Source organism: Heterodontus francisci, chromosome 26 (genome assembly GCF_036365525.1).
Source record: "Heterodontus francisci isolate sHetFra1 chromosome 26, sHetFra1.hap1, whole genome shotgun sequence".
NCBI classification, from domain to species: Eukaryota; Metazoa; Chordata; class Chondrichthyes; order Heterodontiformes; family Heterodontidae; genus Heterodontus; species Heterodontus francisci.
The window spans coordinates 28,519,734-28,545,700 of record NC_090396.1 but is presented as its reverse complement, the minus strand read 5'-3'; the positions used below and the strand labels follow the sequence as shown (position 1 = coordinate 28,545,700).

Sequence of the window (25,967 nt, the reverse complement as noted above, 5' to 3'; positions counted from 1 at the left end):
TAAGATTTTACATGGTATTTTTAATTTACTATATAAATAATTTAGTAACAGTGTATGCCATCTCCTGGTGACAGTTTCAGAAAAGCAGCACACATACGAGGTCCCATTCTTGAAAATTCAGTGTGTAGGTTGTATGACCGATTTCAATGCCCCCTTCCAAATATATGAGCTAATAACCTTTGTAATTTCTGTGTCAAAACAGAACATTAGTAGCTGGGCTGGAATTAAATCCAGCTTTTAGAAAGTCATTGGAGCTCTTTTTTTTTTAAGGTCACTTCGTAGCCCCAAGTGAGGATGACTGTCTGTGACACTGATGCAGCTGATCGCAACATTATACCTGCAAAAAAAAAACGCTTGGCAGCATACGAAACTGTCTCGTCTGGTCCATCTACTGAGCATAACTTACTTCACTGCTGACAAGAATTTTCTAAGACTGGGTCATAAACAGAGGATGTTTATCTATTGGAACAGGCCCAGGAAGAGATCAACCTTACACTATGGCTTTACCGAGTAAAGCAACACGCTGTTTATTAACAAACTACTGATCAACATTAAGCAACCTTCATGGAGCAAATAATATGAACAGGGTCACATTTTTAAAAACCGAGGATACTGCAGAAATTTTTTTAAAACTGTTCACAGTTGGGTGGTTTTTTTTTAAACAAAACCTCTTTTAAACTGTAAGCTGCCCCTGGCAAACGGATGGAGTGTCAGGGGTCTGCATAACCACAAGTCATAAAACTTCTGCCTGGGTCATGTCAAGACAATGTGTGCTTGCAGTTTATTCTGCAAATTAGATTAGACTGATTTCATTTGGCTCCAATTCATTTCCCAACTTTTACTGGAATTAAAAGACAGTTTTTGCCCACCCCCACCCTGACGGTGCTGCCTCATGTTGGGGGTGAAACTCCATGGGCACCTTTTGGTATGATCTTTCTGAAAAAATTCAGCTATCCAGCCTGCACTGATCTCGTATCTTTGGCAAACTTCTGAATTAATATTGCATTCACCCTCAAGGGACGCCAAGCGTAAGGGGTGGGCCCCACACAACACGTCACCAGCATAAACTTACAGGGTCGAATATGAAGCGGAAGGAACATGGAAGCGAAATCACAGCAACATCTCTGCAACTCGCCTCCTCCGCCGCTTTATCGCATATCCTGGAAAGTCTGCAACTTCTGCATGGCTTTCTTTTTTGCACTTGCCGCCTATGTGCAGGTAAGTTTCCTGTCAACTGCTTGCGAACTGAGCAGGAAAGCAAACCTCAACCACCATTCGACCATCCACTCCACACACAGTCGGACAACATGCTAAAGTCCAACTTCGCTTCCCGATTGTAATGGGTGCTCCTGATTATTGGGACTGGTATCCTCTTTTTTCACAGTAACTAACAAGAGTTTGAAAAACTCAGCCAGGCTAGTTTCAGCCTCTGGGTCCAGTTTGTTCATGGGGAGTTAACTGCATTCAGGTTATTTACCATCTTCCTCAATTCTATGAAAAGGGTTATCTGAACTCCTTTGGTATGTCCAGTACCAGTCTGCGTCAAAATAACCACATCAGGCCAAATGAGAACATTAATGTTTGAAACAAAAAGTTTAGAGACACACAAATAATGACCTGGAACTCGCTGCCCACAAGAATGGGGGAAGTGAAGACATCAATGACTTCAAAAGGAAATTGGATGGCCACTTGGCGATAAACTTGCAGAGCTACAGGGATCGAACAGGGGAGTGGGACTGACTGGATAGCTTCGCAGCAAGCTGGCATGGACTTGATGAGCCGAATGGCCTCATTCTGTGCTGTAAATGACTCTAAAAGGATCTACTTTGTAAGAAATGGATTGAAAGAGATGCTTGTCATCACGAAAAATTGGTAAATCTTTGGGGAAGGGCCTTTGTCTTTTTTATCGTAATGGTCTGGATTCTGAGGTTGTAATGAGGGTGAAACTGTCAACGTTCACCATCATTACAATTGTGAAACTGATAGCAACGCATGCTCGGTTAAACATGGAAATCCAGAAGTTGCTGTCAATAATTCCCATTCCTTCACAGGATGCGCTGCTGGAGTCCCTGCACTTGGAAATCTTAGAAATCACTTGAATTGATTCCACTCTTACCCTACTAGTCTCACTGTAAAAGCCCTCAAAAAAGTTACATCTTGTAAAATGACGTGTAGCTGGGTTTTTAAACAATGTAATAAGTTCATAATTACTGATGAACAACCTCTCTGGCCCTGAAAAACTAATTTTATATTTGTGAGATGTCAAAATTCTCCATTAAAGGCATTCCATCGATCTTTTCAATATAATAGGCTGGATTTTGCAGTCAGTAGTGAAGCAATAGTACCTGCCACTGATCTTGAAGAAAGTTGCCTCCAAAGATATCGCGACCTCAGTGGCATGGATTTCCCCTTTCCTGACGGCAATTTAAATCTAACAGCAAATCAGGGGATCTCCAAGCATTCAGCAGCAGTGATGTCATTAACCAGGGTAAGTAACCAATCTCTCTGAAGTATTCTCACACTGCAAACCAGGAAGCTAAAAGCAATTAATGTCCTTCACTTTTAATTTAATATTTCAGATTGTGAAATAAATGATTATGATTGGTTTAAGATAAAAACTAAAGTAAAGATACACAAACTTTATATATATATATATTTATTTAGAAATATAGGAAATTTTATCATAATGGAGAAACTTGACATTCCACAATTATAAAATTAGTTTCTCCGGGCCAGTGAAGGTATTTAGCAGTAATTATGAAGTTAGTCCACTGTTAACCCAGTTAGTTACACTCTCTCATTTAACAAGTTATAACTTTTGTAAGAGTAGATGTTCTCACCAATTTAATTTATTTCCTTATTGATTGCAATCTGGCAGTTCCTCAGAAGCATATTTATTTATTTAGAGATACAGCACTGAAACAGGCCCTTCAGCCCACCGAGTCTGTGCCGACCATCAACCACCCATTTATACTAATCCTACATTAATCCCATATTCCTACCACATCCCCAACTTCCCTCAATTTCCCTACCACCTACCTATACTAGGGGCAATTTATAATGGCCAATTTACCTATCAACCTCAAGTTTTTGGCTGTGGGAGGAAACTGGAGCACCCGGCGAAAACCCACGCGGTCACAGGGAGAACTTGCAAACTCCACACAGGCAGTACCCAGAATTGAACCAGGGTCGCTGGAGCTGTGAGGCTGCGGTGCTAACCATAGAATTACTGACTGCTATTTCTGGATAACTGCGTTAATCTGCACGTGTGCGGAGTCTAGAAATTGCTGTCAGAATTTTAGCTTACACCTTAATCCCACGTGTAAACCTCAGTCCTTATTTCACTCTCTATAAGATGATTTGAAAGTGAAAGATAATCAGTGCATTTTACTTCCTGGTTTTCTAGCTGTGAGAATTCTTCAATGTGATTGGCTGCTTAGCCCGATTGATGACATCACTGTTGCCGGATGCCTGATATCCTGCACAGCTGGCACCAGAATGAAATTAACATTGGAAAAGGGGAAATCCACATCACAGAGATTCCTAGATCTTTGTAGGTAGCTTTCTTCAAGGTCAGGGGTGAGCATCGTCATCACTACTGGCCACAAAATCCAGCCTTTTGTCAACAAGAGAGGGCTGGGTAGAATTCCTGAAAGGGGTGGTGTGGAGTGCATAAGATTGCACCCAACTGACATTGCGCACTCCCTTGCACATTGTAGTTACCTACAAGCATAGGAAGGATTCTACGCTCTGAAAGTTCAGCTTGAGTGTGACCATCAGCAAGTCAATGATCACTTCCCCCAGATGTCACTATGTCTCCATTTTAAAGCAGTTCACTGTCCCACTGATACTTAACCCAAAAGGGTAAGTTTCAGGGTGACTCCAGGACGATTAAGGCTATAACTCAATATCTGTGTGGCATCCAATGATGCCAGATAAGACCAGTATAATAATAATTTTCATCCAACAATCAGTCAGTTCACCATTTACATTAGTTTATTACCATTTTAATTACATTCTCCTTTCCTCCTTCTGTCTTGTTCTGCTCTTCATTTCTGAGGAAATATGGTGATCGTGAGACTCTTGCAGATCTCTGATTTTAATCGCTCCACCAATGGAGGCTGTCCTTTTGACTGCCTCAGCCTGAAATTCTGGAATTCCCTCCCGAAAGTTCTATACCTCTGTCTTCTGCTATTAGGGGCTTCTTAAAGCCTAACTCTTTGAGCAGGCTTATGTGGCTTGATGTCAAATTTTGCACCTTGCGACATTTTACTACATTAAAGGTGCTATATAAATGCAAGTTGTTGTTGTATACGAATAAAATCTCATACTAAAATCTGGAGCCATTGTAGGTTAGCATAACATGTGATAGAAGATGCAGCATATCAATTGTTTAATGTTCCTATTTATACAAAAACTGGAACTAAATTACATGATCAGAAGCAGGTATGGAATAACACTCAAATCAAAATTACATAGTTAATGCATTAGACGCTAGTAATTCTACCATCAACATTTTGTGTCAAGTGATCTCAGGTAGAAAAGCAGTTGTCATGTTACAACTGGCCTTAGTATCTCTGAGCGTGGTGGGAGGGAGAGCAGGAGAGGAGGAATGGGCTAGGGTTCCATCTCCAACCCAAGAACTACAGCTGCAAAGTGCTGAAACCCTCATCCATTCTTTTGTTTACTTCCATTACCTCACCTATTCCAGTGCTCTCCTGGCCAGCCTCCTACTTTCCACTCTTCATAAACTTAATCTCATCCTAAACTCTGCTGCCCGTATCCTAACTCACACCAAATCCAGTTCGCCCATCATCCCTGTGCTGGCTGACCTACAATCGCTTCGGTCTGACCATGCTTCAAATTTAAAATTCTCATTCTTGTTCAAATCCCTTCATGACCTTGCCCCTCCCTATCTCTGTAACCTCCTCCAGTGCCACAACCCTCCATGCTCCTCCAATTCTGATCTTTTGTGCTTCCCCAGTTTCCATCGCCGCACCAATGGCGACCATACCTTCAGCTGCCTTACTAAGCTTCTCTGCCGCCCTCTGCTCCTTTAAGACACTCATTAAAACCCACATTTCTGTCCAATCTTTTGCTCATCTGTCCTAATATCTTTTTATGTGGCTCAGTTTCAAATTTTGTCCGAGTATGCTTTACCATGTTAAAGTGCTATATAAATGAAAGTAGTTGTTATGTGTGGATATATGTGAGTACAAGACTGGGGACTATTGTTAAAATGGCCTGATTTGACTAGGAATAGCCACTTGATTGAGGTACCAGAGAGCTGCCAGCTGCCATGGAACTAGATTCTCAGAATCAGCAGGAGAAAATTAGAGAATAAAAAGGCTGGCAATTTTGTACCTGTCCATGTAAATTTATGATTTGTTTGGGAGTTCAGAATACAGAGTACGGAACATGTACAGTGGTTTGCAGCAAAGCCAGAAATAATGAAATATGTTGATAGGGTCTTGAAGGTACTTTGTGGGGGAGGGTGGGAGGCTGCTATTTCAGGATAAACAAAGCTTTTCATGCAGCCGTACCTTCTGAGGAAAATGATGGTGACACCAAAGTCATTCACATGCATTATTTGCAGTTCAAAGTCTGGTGATCGGAGAACTTCTAAAATAAACACAAGCTTATTGGCTCTGCTGCAGCATCTCAAAACAGGCTGCATAACGTTACTTGCATTTAGACTACAAGCTTAATTTATACTATCACAAGATTCACCATTGCACCTTTTAATACACATTTTTGTTTTTTGAATTCCCGAATTTTTTTGCCAATGTCCCTCCGCTGCTGCTAGAAGACGTTGAGATGGAAGTGGGGTCTTTTCCTTCCTGACTGCTTTACTTTTTTTTTTACTTGAGATATGTTGCCCTTCGCTTCTGATTTAGTTACAACAGACTTGCTGTGTCCAGAGCATCAGACACAAAAGCTCACTATACCACTCTTCTGTGCCTCGAGTGCCATACAGTTCATAAGACCTCAGCATGAAACATCTGTCAGTGTTGTTTTTATGGTAAAGTGAAGGTAGATTTGGCAACACCTTTTCATATATCAAGATATCTCTAAGATAACTGCAACTATTTATGTTTATGTAACGCCGTCAAGATAGTAAAACGTTTTGCGGCAAAATTAGACATTGAGCTACAAAAAGCATTATTAGGTCAAATGACCAAACGCTTGGTCAAAAAGGTAGATTTTAAGGAGCATCTTAAAGGAAGGAAGAAAGAAAGGTAGAGAGTCAGAGAGATTTAGAAAGGGAATTCCAGAGCTTCGGGCTTAGGCAGCTGAAGGCATGGTCACCAATGGTGGGGCGATTAAAATTGGGGATGCGCAAAGAAACCATGGAGGCATTTGAAAACAAGGGTGGGAATTTTAAAACCAAGGCATTGTTTGACCGGGAGCCAGAACAATTAGACAGACAAAACATATCAGCTGAAGACCACATATTTTCAATATGCTTTTCCATTATTGATATTATTCGCAGCCTTTTTAAAGTTAAATAACTGACTGATTTTTGTGATATGAAAATTATAGCAGCAAGGAAAAGGTCACGATTGTGTCAGATCATAATAATTATGGTTATGACACTTAGTCATAGAAGGGTTACAAGTGAGTCAACAGTAGTTTATAAAATGTTAGCAAAAAGGATAATTTTTAAGCCATTGTGATTTCCAATTGTTTTCTGTGGGAATAAACATTTTTTGGCTTTATTGGTACAGTTGGTGCAGTAAACTGAGCTCATGCTGGGCAACGTTTATGCAACCCATAAGTAGAGGTAATTAATGGTTTGGAATCAGATTATGGATTTATAATTCTAATGTCAGTACTTTCTTATGAACTAAAATACATAAACTTGGTAGGATATAAAAGTGAGACTTAATACTGTGGGAACACAGATATATTGAAGTCGTGGGAAACCCCAGAAATCAAAATTAAGTACCAATATTGGTGCTGTTATAACCTAGCGAAGTATTTCAAATATTTGATCTGCCATGCCGCCAAAATCCGCAACACAATACACTGTAGTACTTACATGTACTGAGCACTTCCTCAGTGTAAGGTAAACAGCGCACCCTAGTGCTTTCCATTATGTATTGTCGAAATGCTGGCTTCTTAACACACAATTATTAATGGTTCAATTTTATGCAAGTTCTAGGAAGTATGTAGTTAGCAGAAATTTGGAAGCAGATTTATGTTCTATTGTTAAGTTTGTATGATTATTTAAACTACTCTGGTACACACTTAAACAACACAAAAGCAAAAAGCTGCGTTTGCTGACAATGCTACGACTAGGTGGCGCAGTACTGGCACATGCCCAAATGCAGCCTCACCGACTGAAAGGTCACTGTCTGTGCCGTCTCAGGCAGCTGCCAGTAATAAAGATGGCGCTGCTCAATTTGACACACAAAAAGCGAATTGAACTTAAACCTCCTCACATTGCCGCCTCCATACCCCCCAGACAGTTCCCCACTCCCTCCACGGTCGCCACTTCTGTTCACCACTCCCTCCTGCAATCATTGCTTGGGAGGGTGCGGAACCAGGGGTGGAGGAGGGTGGGAGCAGTGCCGGTGGGGAAGGAGCTGGGAGAGGGGAAGTGAATGCAACGATCGTGGGAGGATCACATTGTGAATTTGCTTTTGTGTGTCAAGTTTAAAAGCAGACAGGTGGGGAAGAGATCCTCTCTGGCCCCGTAATCCCTCCCATCCTTTCTCCGCTCCCCGTTCTCTTCTCGGGTGCTGATGTTGGCTGCGCATGCAGAGCATCATACTGGCAGGATGAAAGCTTTCTGCGCATGTACGCAGTTCAGACCACAGTGATGGCGGCAGCGCTTGGCTACGTTGTCAGGAAACAGTCTGAAAGCAAAACACTGCAGATGGTGGAAATCTGAAATAAAAACAGAAAACTCTGGAAATACTCAGCAGGTCTGGCAGCATCTGTGGAGAGGTCACAGAAATCAGAGACTTGAAACATTAACTCTGTTTCTCTCTCCACAGATGCTGCCTGACATACATAATTAAACGACACTGACACAGTCACCCATCACCATATTGCAGAAGCTCCATTATATTGCCTGTGAAGGAAAATACTTACAGGTTTGCTAAATGGGTCTTGTACACAAATGCAACTGGTCACCTTGTACTGTAATTAAAATGAAATAGCTTGAAAAACAAACCATTCTGAATCTCCATGTCAAAACAATTATAAAAAATGTAATCTCTTTTTTTAATTGTCCACAGATTAATGATCCAGATGCAGGAATATGGATCGTAAGTATATTTAATTACAGAGTGGACTCTTTAAAATGTGTTCAGTAACATTTGGATTATATGTCCATGCATAGTAAAGCTCAAAGGAATTTATCATCATAAAATCACCTTTAATTGTTCTCTTTTCACCAACAGGTTGCCTATGTAATCCCTGCTGCATTAGCCTTTCTTGTTGGGCTAAATCCACCAATCACAGGTAGAAAGCATAGTATCACTTAAGTCAGTATCTCCATTGGGTTATATTTACAGCTGAATCCAAACAATGATGGTCTGTAGATTCTCATTCTGGTTTTCAAATCTCTGCATGGCCTCACTTTAACTGTGTAACCTCCTCCAGCTCCACAACCCTCTGAAATCTCTGCACTCCTTCAACTATGGCCTCTTGCGCATCCCCGATTTTCATTGCTCCATTATTGGCAGCTATGCTTTCAGCTGTTCAGGCCCCAAGGGAATTTTCTCCCTACATCTCTACCACTGTCTTTTGAAATTGCTCCTTAAAACCTACCTCTGTAACCAAGGTTTTGGTCTCTCTCTGGTTCAATGTCAAATTTTGTTTGATTACACTCCTGTGAAGTACCTCGTTTTAATAGGTTAAAGGCTAGGTTATATAAATATAAGTTGTTGTGGAACGTTTTTATGTAGCTCAGTCTAATACGGTGATAGTCTGGTCTCTCGAATGGTTGTAAAGGGGTCTGCATGTAATTAGAATGAGAAATATTCAGTCTAAATCCTAGTGATCTCAAGTCCACAGGAAACAGCTGCCCCTGCTTTGTCAGTAAATTGGCAACTATATAACAACTACTGCTTCTTGTATCTCATTCATAAAAGCTGTAAACATGGCCGATGTAGAAAAGCAAAATATTTAATTTGTCATTTGTCTTATGTCATTTTTCTGCCAAAGAACTAGCTGCTGCAACTTACCTGATCACCCCGTTCAACCAGCAACACGTTCTGAAAAGTACATTGCCAGTATTATCAGCTCCCTTCTTTCTCTCAGTACATGGAAGCTCAGAACATGCAGCCTTCCACAACAGGGGAAATCATCCATCTTAATTTCCTGTAGTATTAGTGACTCAGCAGTTGTCAGGTTTCCCTGTGATGCAGGTCTGTGCACATTATTCAGTGCAGTTGTTTTCCTTATTCTGTGAACGATTGAAACAACCCCTCCCACCAAAAGAATACCAAATCTGTGTTTAAAGTCTGCTATATTGCACATTCAAAGTTGGACAATCTCTTTCACAATCTCTCTGACCGTCACATTTCAGAAACAGCCCTAAAACAAGTGTATTTGCTGCTCAAAGTTTCTATTTCCATTCATGTGGTATTTTTTCAATATTGCTTTTTGTACCATTAATAATTGTGTGCAAGGAAGAATAGAGATTGGTAAAGACATTTTAAAAAATGAGAAATGTGTATTTTCTGGTGGAGCAGTAATAAGTATTTCAGTTACATTAGCGTAGTGGTTATGTTACTTGGTGAGTAATCAGAAGGTCAGGCTGAAGGATCTGGAGACATAAGTTGCCATCACGACAGTGGGGAATATAAATTCAGTTCGTTCATTAAATCTGGAATAAAAGTGAGCATCACTAATGGCGACCATCGTGACCAGATTGTTGCAAAAACCCAGCTGGTTCAGTGATGCCCTTTAGGAAAGGAAAACTGCCATCCTTACCTGGTCTGGCCTATACTAGACTACAGACTCAATGCAATATAGTTGTCTCTTACCTACCCTCTGAAATGGCCTAGCCATACTAGTGAGTGTGACTGTGTCAGGCTGTTGCTTGATTAGTCTGTGGGACAGCTCTGCCAATTTTGGCACAAGTCCCCAGATGTTAGTGAGGAGGACTTTGCAGGGTCAACTGGGCTGGGTGTGTGTCTGTTGTGTGCTGTGCCTAGCTCGATACCAGGTGGTCCATCTGGTTTTATTCGTATTGTTTTTTGCTACAGTTTGATACAACTGTGGCTTCCTAGGATGTTTCAGAGAGCAGTTAAGAGGCAATCACATTGCTGGCATATCCCTCACTCTACCATGACCATCAAGCCAGGGACCAACCCTGGTTCAATGAAGAGTATAGAAGAGCATACCAGGAGCAGCACCATGGGTACCTAAAAATGCAGTGCCAACCTGGTGAAGCTACAACACAGGACTACATGCAAAAAAAACTTTCATTTATATCGCACCTTTCATGACCACTGGACAACTCAAAGCAGTTTACAACCAGTGAAATGGTTTTGAGGTGTAGTCACTGTCACAATGTGAAAAACGCAGCTGCCAATTTGCTCACAACGGGCTCCCACAAACAGCAATGTGATATTGACCAGATACTCTGTTTTTGTGATGTTGATTGATGGATAAATATGGGCCAGGACACTGGGAAAAACTCCCCTGCTGCTCTTCAAAATAGTGCCATGAGATCTTTTACATCCACCTGAGAGAGCAGACAGGGGCACCTCTGACAGTGCAGTGCTTCCTCAGTACTGCACAGGAGTGTCAGCCTTGACTTTTGTGCTCAAGTCCTGGAGTGGAACCTTCTGACTCAGAGGCAAGAATGATGCCAACTGAGCCACACCTAAACTTAATGCTTCCTAAATAGTGGAGGCAGCATGCTAGAGTTGGAGACACAACCAACAGATCAGATCAAAACTCTGCAGTCCTGCCAATTCCAGTTGTGAATGGTTGTGAACAATTAATCAACAAACGAAAGGAGGAGGGTCCATGAACATCCCTATCCTCAATGATGGCTGGCACATGAGTGCACAATACAAGGCAGAAGCCTTTGAAAACATCTCAAGCCAGAAGTATTGAGTGGGTGATCCATCTTGGCCTCCTTCTAGGTCCCCACTATCACAGAAGCCAGTCTTCAGCCAATTCAATTAATTTCAGATGATATCAAGAAATGGCTGAGTGCACTGGATACAGCAAAGGCTCTGGACCCCAATAACATCATGGCTTAGTGTTGAAGACTTGAGCTCCAAAACTAGCTGCACCCCTAGCCAAGCTGTTCCAACACAACTACACCACCTACCCGGCAAAGTGGACAATTGCCTGAGTACACCCTGGCCACAAAAAGCAGGAAAAATCCAATCCGGCCAATTACTGTCCCATCAACCTATGCTCAATGGTCAGCAAAGTGATGGACGGTGTCATGGACAGTGCTGTTAAATGGCACTTACTCAGCAATAACCGGGTCACTGATGTTTAGTTTGGATTCCTCTAGGACCACACGGCTCCAGACCTCAATGCAGCCCAAGTCCAAATATGGGCTAAAGAGCTGAATTCCAGATATGAAATGAGAATAACTACCCCAGACATCAAGGCAGCATTTGACCAAGTGTAGCATCAAGCAGCCTTAGCAAAATTGAGGTCAATGGTTATCAGGGGGAAAACGCTCCACTGGTTGGATGTGTGCCTAGCATGAAGTGTTGTTGGAGGCCAGTCATCTCAGCGGCAGAACATCGCTGCAGGAGTTCCTCAGGATAGTGTCCTTGGCCCAACCATCTTCAGCTTATTCATCAATGACCTTTTCTTCATCATAAGTTCAGAGTGGAGATGTTCGCTGATGATTTTATAGTGTTCAGTTCCAATCACAATTCCTCACATAATGAAGCAGTCTGTGCCCCCATACTTCAAGACCTGGACAACACTCAGGTTTGGGTGGATAAAGTGGCAAGTACTATTCACAACACACAAGAGTCAGGCAATGAGAGAATCTAACCACCTCTCCTTGGCATTCAACAGCATTACCATCACCGAACCCCCCTCATTGTCATTCTGGGGGTCATCATTGACTGGACACTTAACCAAGACCAGCCACATAAATACTGTGGCTAGAGGAGCAGGTTAAGGGCTGGACATTCTGCAGTGAGTGACTCACCTCCTGACTCCCCAAAGGCCTTCCACTATCTACAAGGGATACGTGAGGAGTGTGATAGAATACTGTCTACTTGCCTGGATGAGTGCCAGATAACTTTTTTTTTTAAAAAGGAGTTCTGTTGCAACTTCAATTTGTTAAATCTAATTTATGTAATTCAGCCACTGAAACTCAGGGCACACTTGATTGCTAACTATTTTGTCATTGACTCTCTAACAACTATCCAGTTTTAAGTCAACAAAAATATTCGCGGGCACTGACCCATTTTTTTTAACCCAAGGTGTGTGGCCACTTTTGCTGGGCTTGGTGGAGGAGAGAGCAGCGTTGTAAATGGTGTCAGCCTTAGCTCACTGATGACATTCTTATCTCTGGGTCAGAAAATTGTGGGTTAAGGCCCCACTCCAGAGATCTGAACACATATTCTAGGCTGATGGAGCTGCTGTCTTTCAAATATTAAGTTAAACCAAGGCCTTCTCAGGTGGCACTATTTTGAAGAAGAGCAGGGTATTATCCTGGGCAGCTTTTTATCACTCAACCAAAAGCACTAAAACAGATTAACCGGTCATTTATCTCATGGTGGGACCTTGCTGTGTGAAAATTGTTAGCTGCATTTCCCTTCATTACAACAGCAATAACACTTTAAAAGCACTGTGATGTCCTTTTGGATGCCTCAAAGTTATGAAAGACACTATATAAATGCAAGTTCTTCCATGCTGTTAGCTGTGAAAGGAATGGGATAAACTATGAAACACAATGATTTTAAGAAATTCCTGTAAAGCAGCTCATATAGTGAAGAACCATGCCTGTCTGAATCATGTTTTTTTTTCTCAGTTTATCATCACTTTTAACTTTTGTAGAGCACTTCATCTGGAAAAGTCTTTCAGAATTGCACATGTACATGTGTTCCATGGTAGCAATCCTGTGGGGTTGGCGTCTTCATCGAGCTGCAAAGAGCAGCATTTTCCAAGAAGAGGAGGGACGGTATGCAGCTTCCATTTTAACTATGTCGCTGAGACAAACAGTAATATTTCACTGCATGTCAATCATTCATTTTAAAGCACGGATATTTTGTTCATTTTCTGCATTAAATGTGCTATATAAATGCAAGTAGTTGTTATCTTGTGCTCCCTTTCATTTCATTTTACTTTTTCCCTTTTGTGTCTTCCCACGTCACGCACATTCCTTGTCGAAGAGGTTGGACAGAGGTAGATGCTCCGAGGCATTGTACCCAAGTAGATCTTGGTCCAGCCACTTGACAATGTACAGGGTAGACTGGGTAAATTAGTTTGGCTCAGTTGGTGTCAGTTACACCTCTGAATCAGGAGATTGTGGGTTCAAGCCTCATGTAATTTAGGCTGACACTGCAGTGCTGTATGGATGGAGTGCTGCATTGTCAGAGCTGCTGTCTTTCAAATGAGGTGTTAAACTGAGGCCTGTCTGGCTGGCCAGGAGGTTGTAAAATATCTCCATGGCTGTTCATGGGACTTTGTGTGGAAATTGGCTATTGGATTTACCTATATAACAAGAGTACGTAAAGAAACAGTGCTCAGCACTGTCCCAAGGAAAGTAGAAAGTGCTATATAATTGCAAGTTTTTTTCATGAATGACGGCATGAATTACCGACAAAAGGAGAGTAATTGTCTGTTATCACTGTGGTTTTTTAAATTAAACTTTTTCCATTTCTTTTATTCTGTAAATTCTTTTTTACATGGGATATTATTGTATGATTCAACAATTGCTTCACGACCGTCAAATCGCAATGCTTTTTCATGAGAATACTAAATGGAACCATTATGATTCTTACTCTGTTTCGTTTTGCAGGGAGTTTTTGGGGTTAGTTATCATTGTTATATGGATTCTTCTGTGTCGGCATTCAGGAAAGTGAGTATAGTTCATTATTTTTCAAACAAATCATCAGACAGGATACGACCTTGGATATTTAAACAAAGAAATAATATGAATAACTCATAATCTAGGTTCCATCTCCTTTAATCATTCCAACAACATTCTGTCCAATACTCCTAAAACCTAGAAGCTTTTCATTTCATTGATACCTGGAATGAGCGGGTTGTCTTATGAGGAAAGGTTGGACAGACTGGGCTTGTTTTCACTGGAGTTTAGAAGAGTGAGGGGAGACTTGATTGGCGTATACAAGATCCTGAAAGGTCTTGACAAGGTGGATGTGGAAAAGATGTTTCCTCTTGTGGGTGAGTCCAGAACTAGGGATCGCTGCTTTAAAATTAGGGGTCGCTCTTTTTGGACAGAGATGAGAAATTGTTTCTCTGAGGGATTTTGGAACAGGGTCATTGAATATTATTAAGGCGGAGGTAGATCGATTCTTGTTAGGCAAGGGAACCAAAGGTTATGGGGGGGTAGATGGTAAGATGATAGTGGTAATGTTGCTGAACTAATAATCCAGAGGCCCAGGCTAATGCAACTGGGACACAGGTTCAAATCCCACAATGGCAGCTGGTGGAATTTAAATGCAATTAATTAATAAAAATCTGAAATTGAAAGCTAGTCTCAGTGTGGAATTCGAGCCACAAACAGATCAGCCATGATCTTATTGAATGGCAGAGCAGTCTCGATGGGCTGAATGGTCTACTTCTAATTCGTATGTTCAATGCAAGGTTATGCTTTCCAATATAGGACTACCAAAGATCGAGTATGTAGTTATGATTAGATTAGATTAGAGATACAGCTCTGAAACAGGCCCTTCGGCCCACCGAGTCTGTGCCGAACATCAACCACCCATTTATACTAATCCTACACTAATCCCATATTCCTACCAAACATCCCCACCTGTCCCTATATTTCCCTACCACCTACCTATACTAGTGACAATTTATAATGGCCAATTTACCTATCAACCTGCAAGTCTTTTGGCTTGTGGGAGGAAACCGGAGCACCCGGAGAAAACCCACGCAGACACAGGGAGAACTTGCAAACTCCACACAGGCAGTACCCGGAATCGAACCCGGGTCCCTGGAGCTATGAGGCTGCGGTGCTAACCACTGCGCCACTGTGCCGCCCAAAGCTCACTTCCTTCAGTGCAATTGGATCTGCGCATTTTGCCACCTATCAGTGAACCTTCTGGGAGATGGTGGCATAGTGATAATGTCACTGAATTAGTAATCCAGAGGCTCAGGCTAATGTCACAGAGACAAGGGTTCAAATCCCACCATGGCAGCTGGTGGAATTTAAATTCAATTAATTAATAAAAATCTGAAATTGAAAGCCCGTCTCAGTAATAGTGCCATGAAAACAAATGATCGATTGTTGTAAAAACTCATCTGGTTCACTAATGTCATTTAGGGAAGGAAATCTGCCGTCTTTACCTGGTCTGGCCTACATGTGACTCCAGATCCACAGCAATGTGGTTGGCTCTTAACTGCCCTCTGAAATGGCCTAGCAAGCCACTCAATTGTCAGGGGCAATTAGGAATGGGCAACAAATGCTGGTCTTGCTAGTGATGCCCACATCCCATGAAAGAATAAAAAAGAGGTATCACACTATAACATCCTATCAGCCTCATTTGCAGGACCAGTGTTGTACACAACATAAAGGCAGTATTGTGGTTTGACTACAGTCCTGCCATTTGTTATGCTAAAGGTTCCAGTGGTCTTAAAGGGACAGGCAAGGTGCTAAACATTACAACTGTTTCATTCTGCACTGTACCCAAAGGGATCCACTAACCCTTTAAAATTGCTGCTATCTCTCCTGCATTTATGGAAATATTTGAGTTAAATTTTGCTTTTTCTACCATTTAGCTCTGTTGATCATTTTTTGATCAACTATTTATGCCAGTGATTTTGCGTAGGATGCAACCATATCTGGTATAAACAGCACATTTCTGTATATATTATTAAAAAGAGAAAATTGACTTTCCAATGCAGCATATGCATCCTTCCCTTTCTCCCCATTCTTTCTATGTTCTTCCTTATTCTTAGTCTTGGCCATGGACATTGGATAGATGGCCTGGTTCACCATTCCCCTCTGGAGATATGAGCTGAAAGTCAACCGGGCAAGAACACCCCAGCCAGTCTTCTCCCTTCATCTGCTGTGCTGCCCTGCAGGGATATGCTGCAAACTTTGCCTTGCACAACGTCAATTAGAAATTGAACAGCGAGGGTGGATTAAACCTGTGACTTGCCACGCTAGTGCTGCTTGTTAGTGTTCTGACATACAGTGCCATCTTGTTGCCATTAATTTTTCAATTTAAATGCACTTAGGATAACTCACTTAGTGATTACCAGTGCCTAACTGTTAAAATGCAACGATTCATTGTATCAAATATTATCATGAGCTGAAGTTAGTGCCACGTTTAAAAGTAAATACTTGAGATGCTGCCAAATAGCAAATATTTTTCAAATCTTGTCACTCATAGTCCTGTGGATTCTCAAATCTGTAGTTAATCTGTCAGACAGCATTTACAGGGCTCATTCCCATTTACACTGTAGCCTAAGTTCTTTGCCCTCACTTCTGGATCACATTGTGTCCTGTTTCCACAGCAACACAGACCCGGCCTAAATGACAAAGCTTTGTAGGTGTACACTTACAGCACTAATGCAGGATTATCAGAACAGGACAAGCACTAGCAACTGAAGGTTGCCTTCTATCAACAGTCCTGAACTTGGCAAATGGCTCAGTGCTGCAGCTTGGAAAGCCATGATATCTAACATTGTCTGATTATCACTCCAGTTTCATGATAAAGACCTATGACACAACTTTAATGATTTTGCTGTGGTAATGGTCATGAAGCTGCCTCTTTAGAATGGCTGTCAAATCATTTGGTTTCCATGTTTGATTGGAGAAACCTCTCTTTGTGGTTTCTGCAGCCATCTAGCTGCCTGTCTCATTTCCTGATTGCATTCTTAGTGTGTTAAATGTATATTAAAGGAGAACAGTAATGTCAAAGGAAATAGTTTAGAAGCAAAGTGCTTTCTCATTAACTTGCAAGTGTGGAAACCTATGAGGAGGAATGTTTGTGACCACAGTGCTTCATATCTACAAGGACCCAAGATTTTATGCTGGGTCATGGTATGTTACCGATTAATGATGAACTAGTTAACAAATCGCCACTCAAAATTAGATTGCCATCCTTTACCCAATAGGTAGGATTTATTTGGATTATATATTTCAAATTAATAAAGGGCGGTGCACTACTTCGATACTTTATAGTATTATTCCATTGTGCAATCTCAGTTGGTGATGAATTTAATTGGATTTTATATTTTCCAGGTATCTTGGCGGCTACAGGCTTTCCATCGCAGTTCTCATTACAGTCCTGCCATTCATAACATGGCTATATTACTACATCAATAAAGAACTGCGAGCATCTTGGCCAGACCACTGTAGGAACACCATCTAGGCTGAATGTAAGCCAACAATGGGACCAGGAGAAGGGCCTCAGAACTAGACTGAGGTAGATTGATCAGAATAATTACCCGAGCCTCCAGTTTTTATTTTTTATTTAGAGCTGCTGGTCTGGATAATTTTGATTTGTGATAGAAAACTACTTTGTATTCAAGCACATTTTTCTGTTTAGATGGTATAATTTCTGAAGAAATTTTACTTTTAATTAATTTAAATTTTAATTAGTGTGAATTATGTTAATTTTACAATGTAAGTGTCATTTTGACATCTCCGAGTCAGAGGTGGCAGTTTGAAGCTGTGTTCCAGGTCTTGAATATTTAATCTGGGTTGAAACATTTTTACAGTGACGTTTTCATGGCCTTAGTGGGCTAAACACATTTATATTTGACAGAGTGGGCATCAATAAGTCTCAGAAGCTGAAAATTTCTAACTGCAATCATAATACAACAAATTTTAGAATTGGAAAATATTATTAGACCTAACAAACCCACCCCTTTTTGGCAGGTGCCATTGGTCTAGCAGAAAGCAACAGGCTTGCTGTGTCTAATAGATGTATACTGCTCCAAAAATAAAACGTGATTTATTTTGCACATCCAGAATGGAAAATGAGTGCGGTTGTAATGTATTATTATTGTGAAATAACTACTTTAAGTCAGCAGTTTTAAAACAACACAATACAGTAGGCATTTACTAATAGGGAAGCAATTCTTCACAAACTTTTTAGTTTGAGTGAACTTTGTTGACATTGTGACATAATGTTGCTTCTTTGCACAGCCTTGCTGGCCATTGCAATTACGAGATTTTTATGGACACTTTTGTGTTCCGCTCATCAAGTTTAATTTACATTGTAAATCGTTCTATTCAGTTACTTGCACATTTTGAAAAGCTTACTGCGCTACCAATGTGCTCATACTAGTGAGGTCCAAGCTTAGGCCTAGACCTGCTTGACATGGCAGTAACTGCCTGTGCTTCATGCTGTTAGGTTATTATAAAGTGACTTGAGATGTTATAGCATTGAAAGATAAGAGGCATGGTTTCCCATTCTGTGTTTGGAAACTTGAGATTGTACATTCCTGAAGAGTAGTTGCAAGGAACGAGGTATAAGGTGTCATGGAACTTTGTTTAAAGCAGCATGCCTTTAAGACTCTGTCTAAAAACAGTGTACCTTTAAGACATAAAGAGAAGTTTTTTTAGATTCTTTGAGAACAGTGCCACAGCCAGCCTGTTCCCTAGGCAACAGCAGGAGATGTGCTGTAATGTTTCAATTTGACTGTGTGCAGTGACAGGCTGAAACCAGCCTGATCCGGAGCCCAAAGAAGTGCCTGCTGCAGCTGAAATACTTTGCCTATCTATTAAAGACTGTTTCGTCAAATTCGCCTGGAGACTTCGAGTGGCATCTGATTATTCTACCCTGGGACACCTCATCAACCGGGAACATAACTCACCAGGACTTAAATCCCTGCTACTTATTTTATTCCTAAGAAACCCCATTTTTTACAAAAACTGGTTGACTGACAGTTTTTGAATGTAAAGGGGGGTTTAGGTTGAATAAGAAGTTATAAGGTCTTAAGACATAAATTTATCTTAATAGTGTTTATGATTTAGTTTATTAATAAATAGTTAATTTGTTGTTTAAAGATACCTGGTTTGGTGTATTTTATTCCGGGGGTTGAATAAAATGTTTAATTTGGCTGTTCTCCGATTAGGTGGGAAAACTTTAATAAGGTGTTGCGACCTGTGAAGTGATGGGACTGAATTGACAGTGCATTGCTCCCACCTCGGTTGTAACATCTAATTGGGGGCTCATCTCTGGGATCATATTAATCATATTAATTGCTCTTGCTTCTGGGGTCATAAAAATTGCTCTCATGTCTGGAATCATATTAATTGGAGACTCAATTGTCGGGATCCAAATCTAGAGCCAATTACGTGAATTATAAGGGGATTAATAATTTGAAAGAGAAACATAAAAGGAACCAGTTTTCTTGTATATAAGGGTAAAGGCTGTATCATCAGAATGGCATTAGCAGTTGCAGCAGAGTTTCTGGGAAAGGAGAATGTGCCCTCAGTGACTTGACAACTTTAACCAAGAATAAACTAAAAGAGTTGGCGGCAAAATTGGGGTTAGAATTGAAATCAGGTGCTAAAAAAGCAGTGATAATTGACCTAATAGCCTAACATCTGGAATTGGAAGAAGAAGATAACTCAGAGTGATGCAGTTGAATTGGCTAAGATTCAGTTACAAATGAAAAAAACTAGCAGGAACAAGAAATGAGCAAACTTAGGCTTCAACAAGAAACGGAAAAAGAAATAGCAATAAGAAAACTTGAATTTGAAAGGGAGAAAGGGAGGGAATTTAGGTTAAAAGAGATGGAACTAAGACAAAGGGGTAGTCTTGAATCCAGGGAAAGTTCTGGTCAGGAAGAAACTGAATTCAGCCCAGGGCTCAGCAAAAAGCTGTTTAAACTTATACAAGCTCTTCCTAAGTTTGAGGAAAGGGATGGAGAAGGATTTTTCACATCTTTTGAAAAAATAGCTGAACAAATGAAATGGCCAAAGGAAAGCTGGACACTACTAATGCAAAGCAGGTTGATAGGCAGAGCTCATGAAGTTTATGCCATGCTTTCCGAAGAGGCTTTTGCAGATTATAAAATGGCAAAAAAAGGCTATTCTCACTGCCTATGAGTTCGTCCCTGAAACTTACTGTTAGAAGTTTCGAAACTTACAGAGATTGGCTGGGCAGATGTTTTTACAATGTGAGAGGGTGAAGCAAATTCATTTTGACCGTTGGATACGGGCATTAAAGATGGAAACTACATATGAGAACTCATGTAGATAACTTGAAAGTTTTGAAAGCTAGGCAAGCAGCAGAAATTGCTGATGATTTTGAGCTTGTGAAGAAGCCAAAACCTTTTGTCCGTCACCCCCATAAACCCGAGAAGGATAGAAAGTGGGAAAGTGAAAGGAAGACAAGTAGCCAGGGACAAGAAGGAACAGCTGGGAATGCCCCAGGATCACCACCTCAGGCCTGAAAAGGTGCTGAAGTTACAAGTGAGGTTCACAAGTTGAAGTGTTGTCATTGCCACAAAACTGGTCATCTTGGTTCAGAATGCTGGAAGTTACGAGGTAAACCCATAGGACTTGTTGGGGTACACAAAGCTAATGCAGAGGAAGTAGCTCTGACTGACAGTACAGCAGACCAGGCTGTAGCTTTAACGGCAGCTGTAAAACCAGATACAAAAACTAAAGTGAGTGTAGACGTTAAGAATTAGATACTGGAAAGTTATAATTAATTTTTGTCAAAGGGGAAAGTAACTCCATATACTTTAAGTGAGGCAAGAAAACCGATATACTCAGGGATACAGGAGCAACCCAAATATTCTTGCTGGGGAAAGGTGTAACGTTTCCACCAGAGAGTGCCTTGAACGCTAAAGTTTTAGTTAATGGAATTGGTGGGGAGTATATACCTGTACCTTTATATAAAGTGCGCCAAGAGAGTGACTAAATATCTGGGATGGTAACTGTAGTAGTCCACGGTTTGCCTGTAGAGGGAATTGATCTACTCCTAGGAAATGATTTGGCTGACTCAAAAGTATCAGTTTACAGAGGAACCAAGTGAAGTTAAAGAAACTGAACAATTACCGGAACAAGTTCTGAGAATATTTCCTGCGTGTATAGTCACCTGAGCAATGTTCCATTGACAGAGGTAAAAGTGGCACCACAGATAGCTGGGGATTTAGATAATCCAAATGAGATGTTTAACAGATCTTCTATCACTGTAGCACAGCAAGCTGATCCAGAGTTATACAGAATGGGACACACACCTGTTTAATTTGGCTGTTTTCCAGTTAGGTGGGAAAACTTTAAGAATATGCTGTGACCTGGGAGTGATGGGACTGAATTGACAGTGCATTGCTCCCGCCTCGGTCATAACAAAGATTATGTGAAGGGCTTGGCATGGGTGAGGAATGAGTGAAACTTCACAAACAATCTTCAGGCCACCCTTGCAATATATGAAACTGTTAGGGACTGTTTGCTTGCCAAATCACATTAAATATGCTGTTATCTTTTGCATCTAGTTTCACCTCTTGCTGCTAGTGTGTACAGTGTGCATTTAACATCCTCTGGGAACGAGGCACCCATCTTGTGCGGCTTCATGTCCGTTGAACTGCCTCACAAATGAGGCACTTTACTACGCAGTCATTTTGCATCCACATTGGGTTTTCTTCCACTTGTTTTATGCCTGACACCTATTGCCTCCTTCCCAATTTTGGCCAAGATTGAAAATATCTGAAATTGATTTTGAAGCTTGACGAATATTTCCATTTATTTCCACTCTAAGTGCACACAGCCCTTTAGTTTGGATCTGCTGGCGCAAGTTTCCGCTTCTCCCATTGTGATTGCTCCCTGCGCAAGGGCAAAATGGAATAGTTATTTATGAATAATTATTCAAATGAGCTGCTGGAAAATTTGAGACAGCTCATTGCTGCACTGCGGGTACATGGCAGCACTGGGACTTTTGTGACACAAGGCTCGATTATGCTAGAATTGGAATTTCAGGGTCCTAATGATCTATTACCCTATTCTGACATGCAAGCCTTTCAGTGCCTGTGTTTACACTGCATTCTCCTGCCTGTCCCGCAGGCTAGCGGGAGACTTTTTTTTTTCATTGTGGGGGCATTTCATTACAAACAAATATTTTATCAGCCCTTTTTCAAATGGGGACCAGTAGCTCATTAGAAGAAATTTTAAGTGCTGATCCACATTGTTGGGCACGTTTTCAATTTGTATATTTGTATTTGCTGGTTATCCTTCTCAATCTATAATGGTTGTATTAGCAAACAAACAATGGCCTAATATTAGTTGAAGAATAGACTTATCATTGTACTGTATAATGAGACAAATTACTGCATGAAAACAAAATGAACCTATGTATTACCAGTAAGAAACAACTGTAGCTATGCACCTTTGGTTTGAAGTACTCCCCCACTCTCTCTTCAAAATATACACATCGATAAAAGGTTTGCTTTTAAATGTTTTTATGACTGCAATTACCCTATTAGGGTTGCCTTGCCCCTGGCATGCTGACATACTGAAAGTGATGACATACTGAAAGAGACCAGAGTGCATCAATTACCAGCATGGCCATGCTTGTGGATCAGCCTGAGAGCTGATTGGGAGTCGCCTGCCAAGTGGTACCCTCATGACTATTTTGAACAACATTTTAAAATTTCTACGAAAAGAAGTTCTTGCATTTAGATAACAGCTTTCATGACCTCAGGATGTCCCGAAGCACCCGACAACCAAAGTAGTACTTTTGAATATAGGAAATAGAGCAGCTAATTTGTACACAGCAAGTTCCCACATTATCTGTAATCACATAATGACCATATAATCTGTTTTTTGTTAGTGATGTTGATTCAGGGATAAATAGTGGCCCGGAACTGGAAGAACCCGACTGCTGTTCCGATAGAGCCATGGGATCTTTCGCATCTACCTGAGAGGCCAGGCAGGGCCTCAGTTTAACATCTCAGCCAAAAGGTAGCACTTTTGACAGTGCAGCACGCAGTGTGCGCTGAAGCCTCTGGAGTGAGATTGAACCAAAACCTTTTGGATCAGTGGTAAGCGTTCTACCAGTAAGCCAAGACTGATAACTAAGTGGGCAAGAAACTCGGAAAATGTGGGACAAAATTTGATTATGAAGAATGCAAGGCCAGAGGTCGCATTCAATTGATCTTGAAATAAAGGCAACGATTCTGACACAAAACAGAGCATTGGACTTACATGATTAGAGAATTTAATCTGTATCTTCTACTATACGTGACAGCTCTTGATCTAATTTTAATCACACCTACCACATTACATTCATATGGGATGGAACATTAACATATGTGCCATGTATTAATATATAAATCGATTCAGATTTTCCTATAGTGTAGAATCCTGTCCTGAATCCTGCCCCTTCCCTTTAAAATCATTCTGTCACTATATACGTGGATAGTTCCAAATGCATGGCTCTCTGGTGATGTTTCAATCACACCTTCAAAGGTAAGATGGTGAATTCCATGATCGTCCAAGTAGTAGCCACCATCGTGATCGTGTCCTGCCATAAAACACACTACACTACTGTGTGCGTACAATACGGAGAGGATCTCTTCATAGTTCCAGGCAACACCTTGTGAATTTGTAGAACATGGATGGATTGGAACATGAGCTGCAAGAAGAAGACAAAGATTTTATTTGTGTGATCCGACATTGTCAGCACCTTTGATGATGCTGGATCAGATAGTTATGGCTTCAGTCATCACACACACAAGCTGAAGTGAAATATACTGCTGGGTTGATTAGATAATGATTTTCAGGAAGTGTCTGTGTGCATTGGTGGAGTATATGGAATTCACCGTACAAAAGGTTATCCCAACATTCTATAACTACCTCTCAGTGCTCTGTTTCCCCCAAGAGTTCAATATAAATTAAACAAACCATTTAATATGACTATACTTGATCATAATTGTGAAAAAAACAAATAGAGTGATGACCATTATATCTAGAGGACGAGAATATAAAGGGGTAGAAGTCATGTTTCAGCTATACAAAGTCCTGGTTAGATCACACCCTGGAGTATTGTGCTCAGTTCTGGACACCACACCTCAGGAAGGATATATTGGCTTTGGAGGGAGTGCAGCATAGGTTTACAAGAATGATACCAGGGCTCCAAGGGTTAAATTCCGAGGAGAGATTACACAAACTAGAGTTGTATTCCCTGGAATTTAGAAGGTCAAGGGGTGATCTGCTCGACATTTTCAATGTTCTAAGGGGATCAGACAGGGTAGATAGATAGGAATTATTTCTGCTTGTTGGGGAGTTTGGACTGGGGGCATTGTCTTAAAAAGTAGAGCCAGACCTTTCAGGAGTGAAATTAAGAAACAAAAAGGGCGCAATAAGTTTGGAATTATCTTCTGCAAACAGCAATTATGTCAGATAAACTGTAAATTTTAAATCTGCGATTGATGGGCTTTTGTTGTCCAACGATATTAAGGGGCAAAGGTGGATATATGGAGTTAGATCGCAGATCAGCCATGATCTCACTGAATGGCAGAAGAGACTGGGGGGGCTAAATGGCCAACTCCTGTTCCTAAGTTCCCATAATCAAAGATGAGTTATTGTTACCCTGTAAATAGTTATAATAGGACCACATATAAATGGCATTCCACAATAATTAATGTAATGTATAGAATAATATTTGATAAAAAAAAATATACAATGCTATTAGAGCTGTAGTCTTTGTGCAATTAGGTGGAAATCGATGAGCCAGATTTTCACTCTATCTGTGTGCTGCTCAGTTCTCGAACCAGATGGCATGTGGAAGATCCCATCCATAACAGGTGTATGTTCCACATGTGCTCACCTGCAAGTTGTGAAAACTAACAGGTCAGACAGTAGTTCATTACGAAATACAAGGTTAGGTGTTTTGGGTCCATTTCTGGCCAGGGGTGGGGGGAGCATTTGCTTAGTTCATCACTCTCTGTTGTCACTTAGGCACTCACAATCACTTGTACCAATTGTTCTTAATCTTTGTCTCTTGTTAGCAGCACTCTTGTTGGCATCAATGTTACTGTAATAGGGTCAATTCTACAATCTACAGACTTTGAAAGATGAAGCATTGTATCACCTAAGAATTACTGGATTTCTTCCATCCTCCTCTTGTTGATCTAGGTAGACTTTCAGCGTCTGCCTAAGGTCTCTATTCAGATAAGATCAGGAATCTACATCAAAATAGTTAACTCATGCTGTTCAGAGCATTGTCCAGTTGAACTGTGATAAACATGGAACAACACAATTACAGACATCACCAAACTTTGGTATAGCTGATGAGAGCATTTTGCACTATACAACAGTTCAGTAAAGTACTGCTGCTCTGTCACTAGTGGTGGTGATGGTTAGGAAATTTCAAGGTGATGAATTGAATACATCAACAAGAAGCTTGTAAAAATATATTGGGTTAGGTACAGTTTCTCTTGGATAAAAAATTGGCTAAAGGACAGAAAACAGCGAGTTGTGGTAAATGGTCGTTTTTCAGACTGGAGGATGGTAGACAATGGTGTTCCCCAAGGTTCAGTGCTAGGATCACAGCTTTATTTGCTATATATAAATGACTTGGACATTGGAATGCAGAGTAAATTTTTTAATTTGCCAATGATACCAAACTTGGAAGCAAATAGTGAGAATGATACTAATTGATTGCAACAGGGCATAGATAGGCTAGCAGAATGGACAGACAAGTGGCAGATGGAATTTAATACAGAGAAGTGTGAACATTTTGGCAGAAGAGATGGGGGAGCTAATATGGACTTAATGGTGCAGTTCTAAAGAGTGTGCAAGAACAGAGGGACCTGGGGATTCACGTCCATAGATCTTTGAAGGTGGTAGGCCATATTTAGAG

General features: G+C 40.8%; 2 protein-coding genes across 3 annotated transcripts in view; one reads left to right on the top strand and one right to left on the bottom strand.

The window, feature by feature from the left end:
- Window positions 1-1,063: 1,063 nt before the first annotated feature.
- tmem220 (transmembrane protein 220) lies at window positions 1,064-23,270 on the top strand. 2 transcript variants are annotated; one of them, XR_010977597.1, is made up of 7 exons: window positions 1,064-1,218; window positions 8,247-8,276; window positions 8,412-8,472; window positions 13,006-13,129; window positions 13,970-14,029; window positions 17,390-17,573; window positions 22,935-23,270. XR_010977597.1 is itself a non-coding variant. In XM_068058686.1 (6 exons), the coding sequence occupies exons 1-6, from the start codon at window positions 1,099-1,101 to the stop codon at window positions 17,517-17,519; spliced, it is 525 nt and encodes a 174-aa protein (XP_067914787.1). In that variant the 5' UTR covers window positions 1,064-1,098; the 3' UTR covers window positions 17,520-19,112. The 2 variants fall into 2 exon arrangements, 1 of the variants encoding a protein (XP_067914787.1); XM_068058686.1 differs by lacking the exon at window positions 22,935-23,270 and having other exon boundaries at window positions 17,390-19,112.
- Window positions 23,271-23,442: 172 nt separating this feature from the next.
- Window positions 23,443-25,967, bottom strand: part of LOC137384542 (manganese-dependent ADP-ribose/CDP-alcohol diphosphatase-like) — a 31,778-nt gene continuing 29,253 nt past the window's right edge. The window contains exon 4 of the mRNA XM_068058685.1: window positions 23,443-23,738. Within this exon, the coding sequence (XP_067914786.1) occupies window positions 23,443-23,738 (296 nt within the window). The remainder of the gene's footprint in view (window positions 23,739-25,967) is intronic.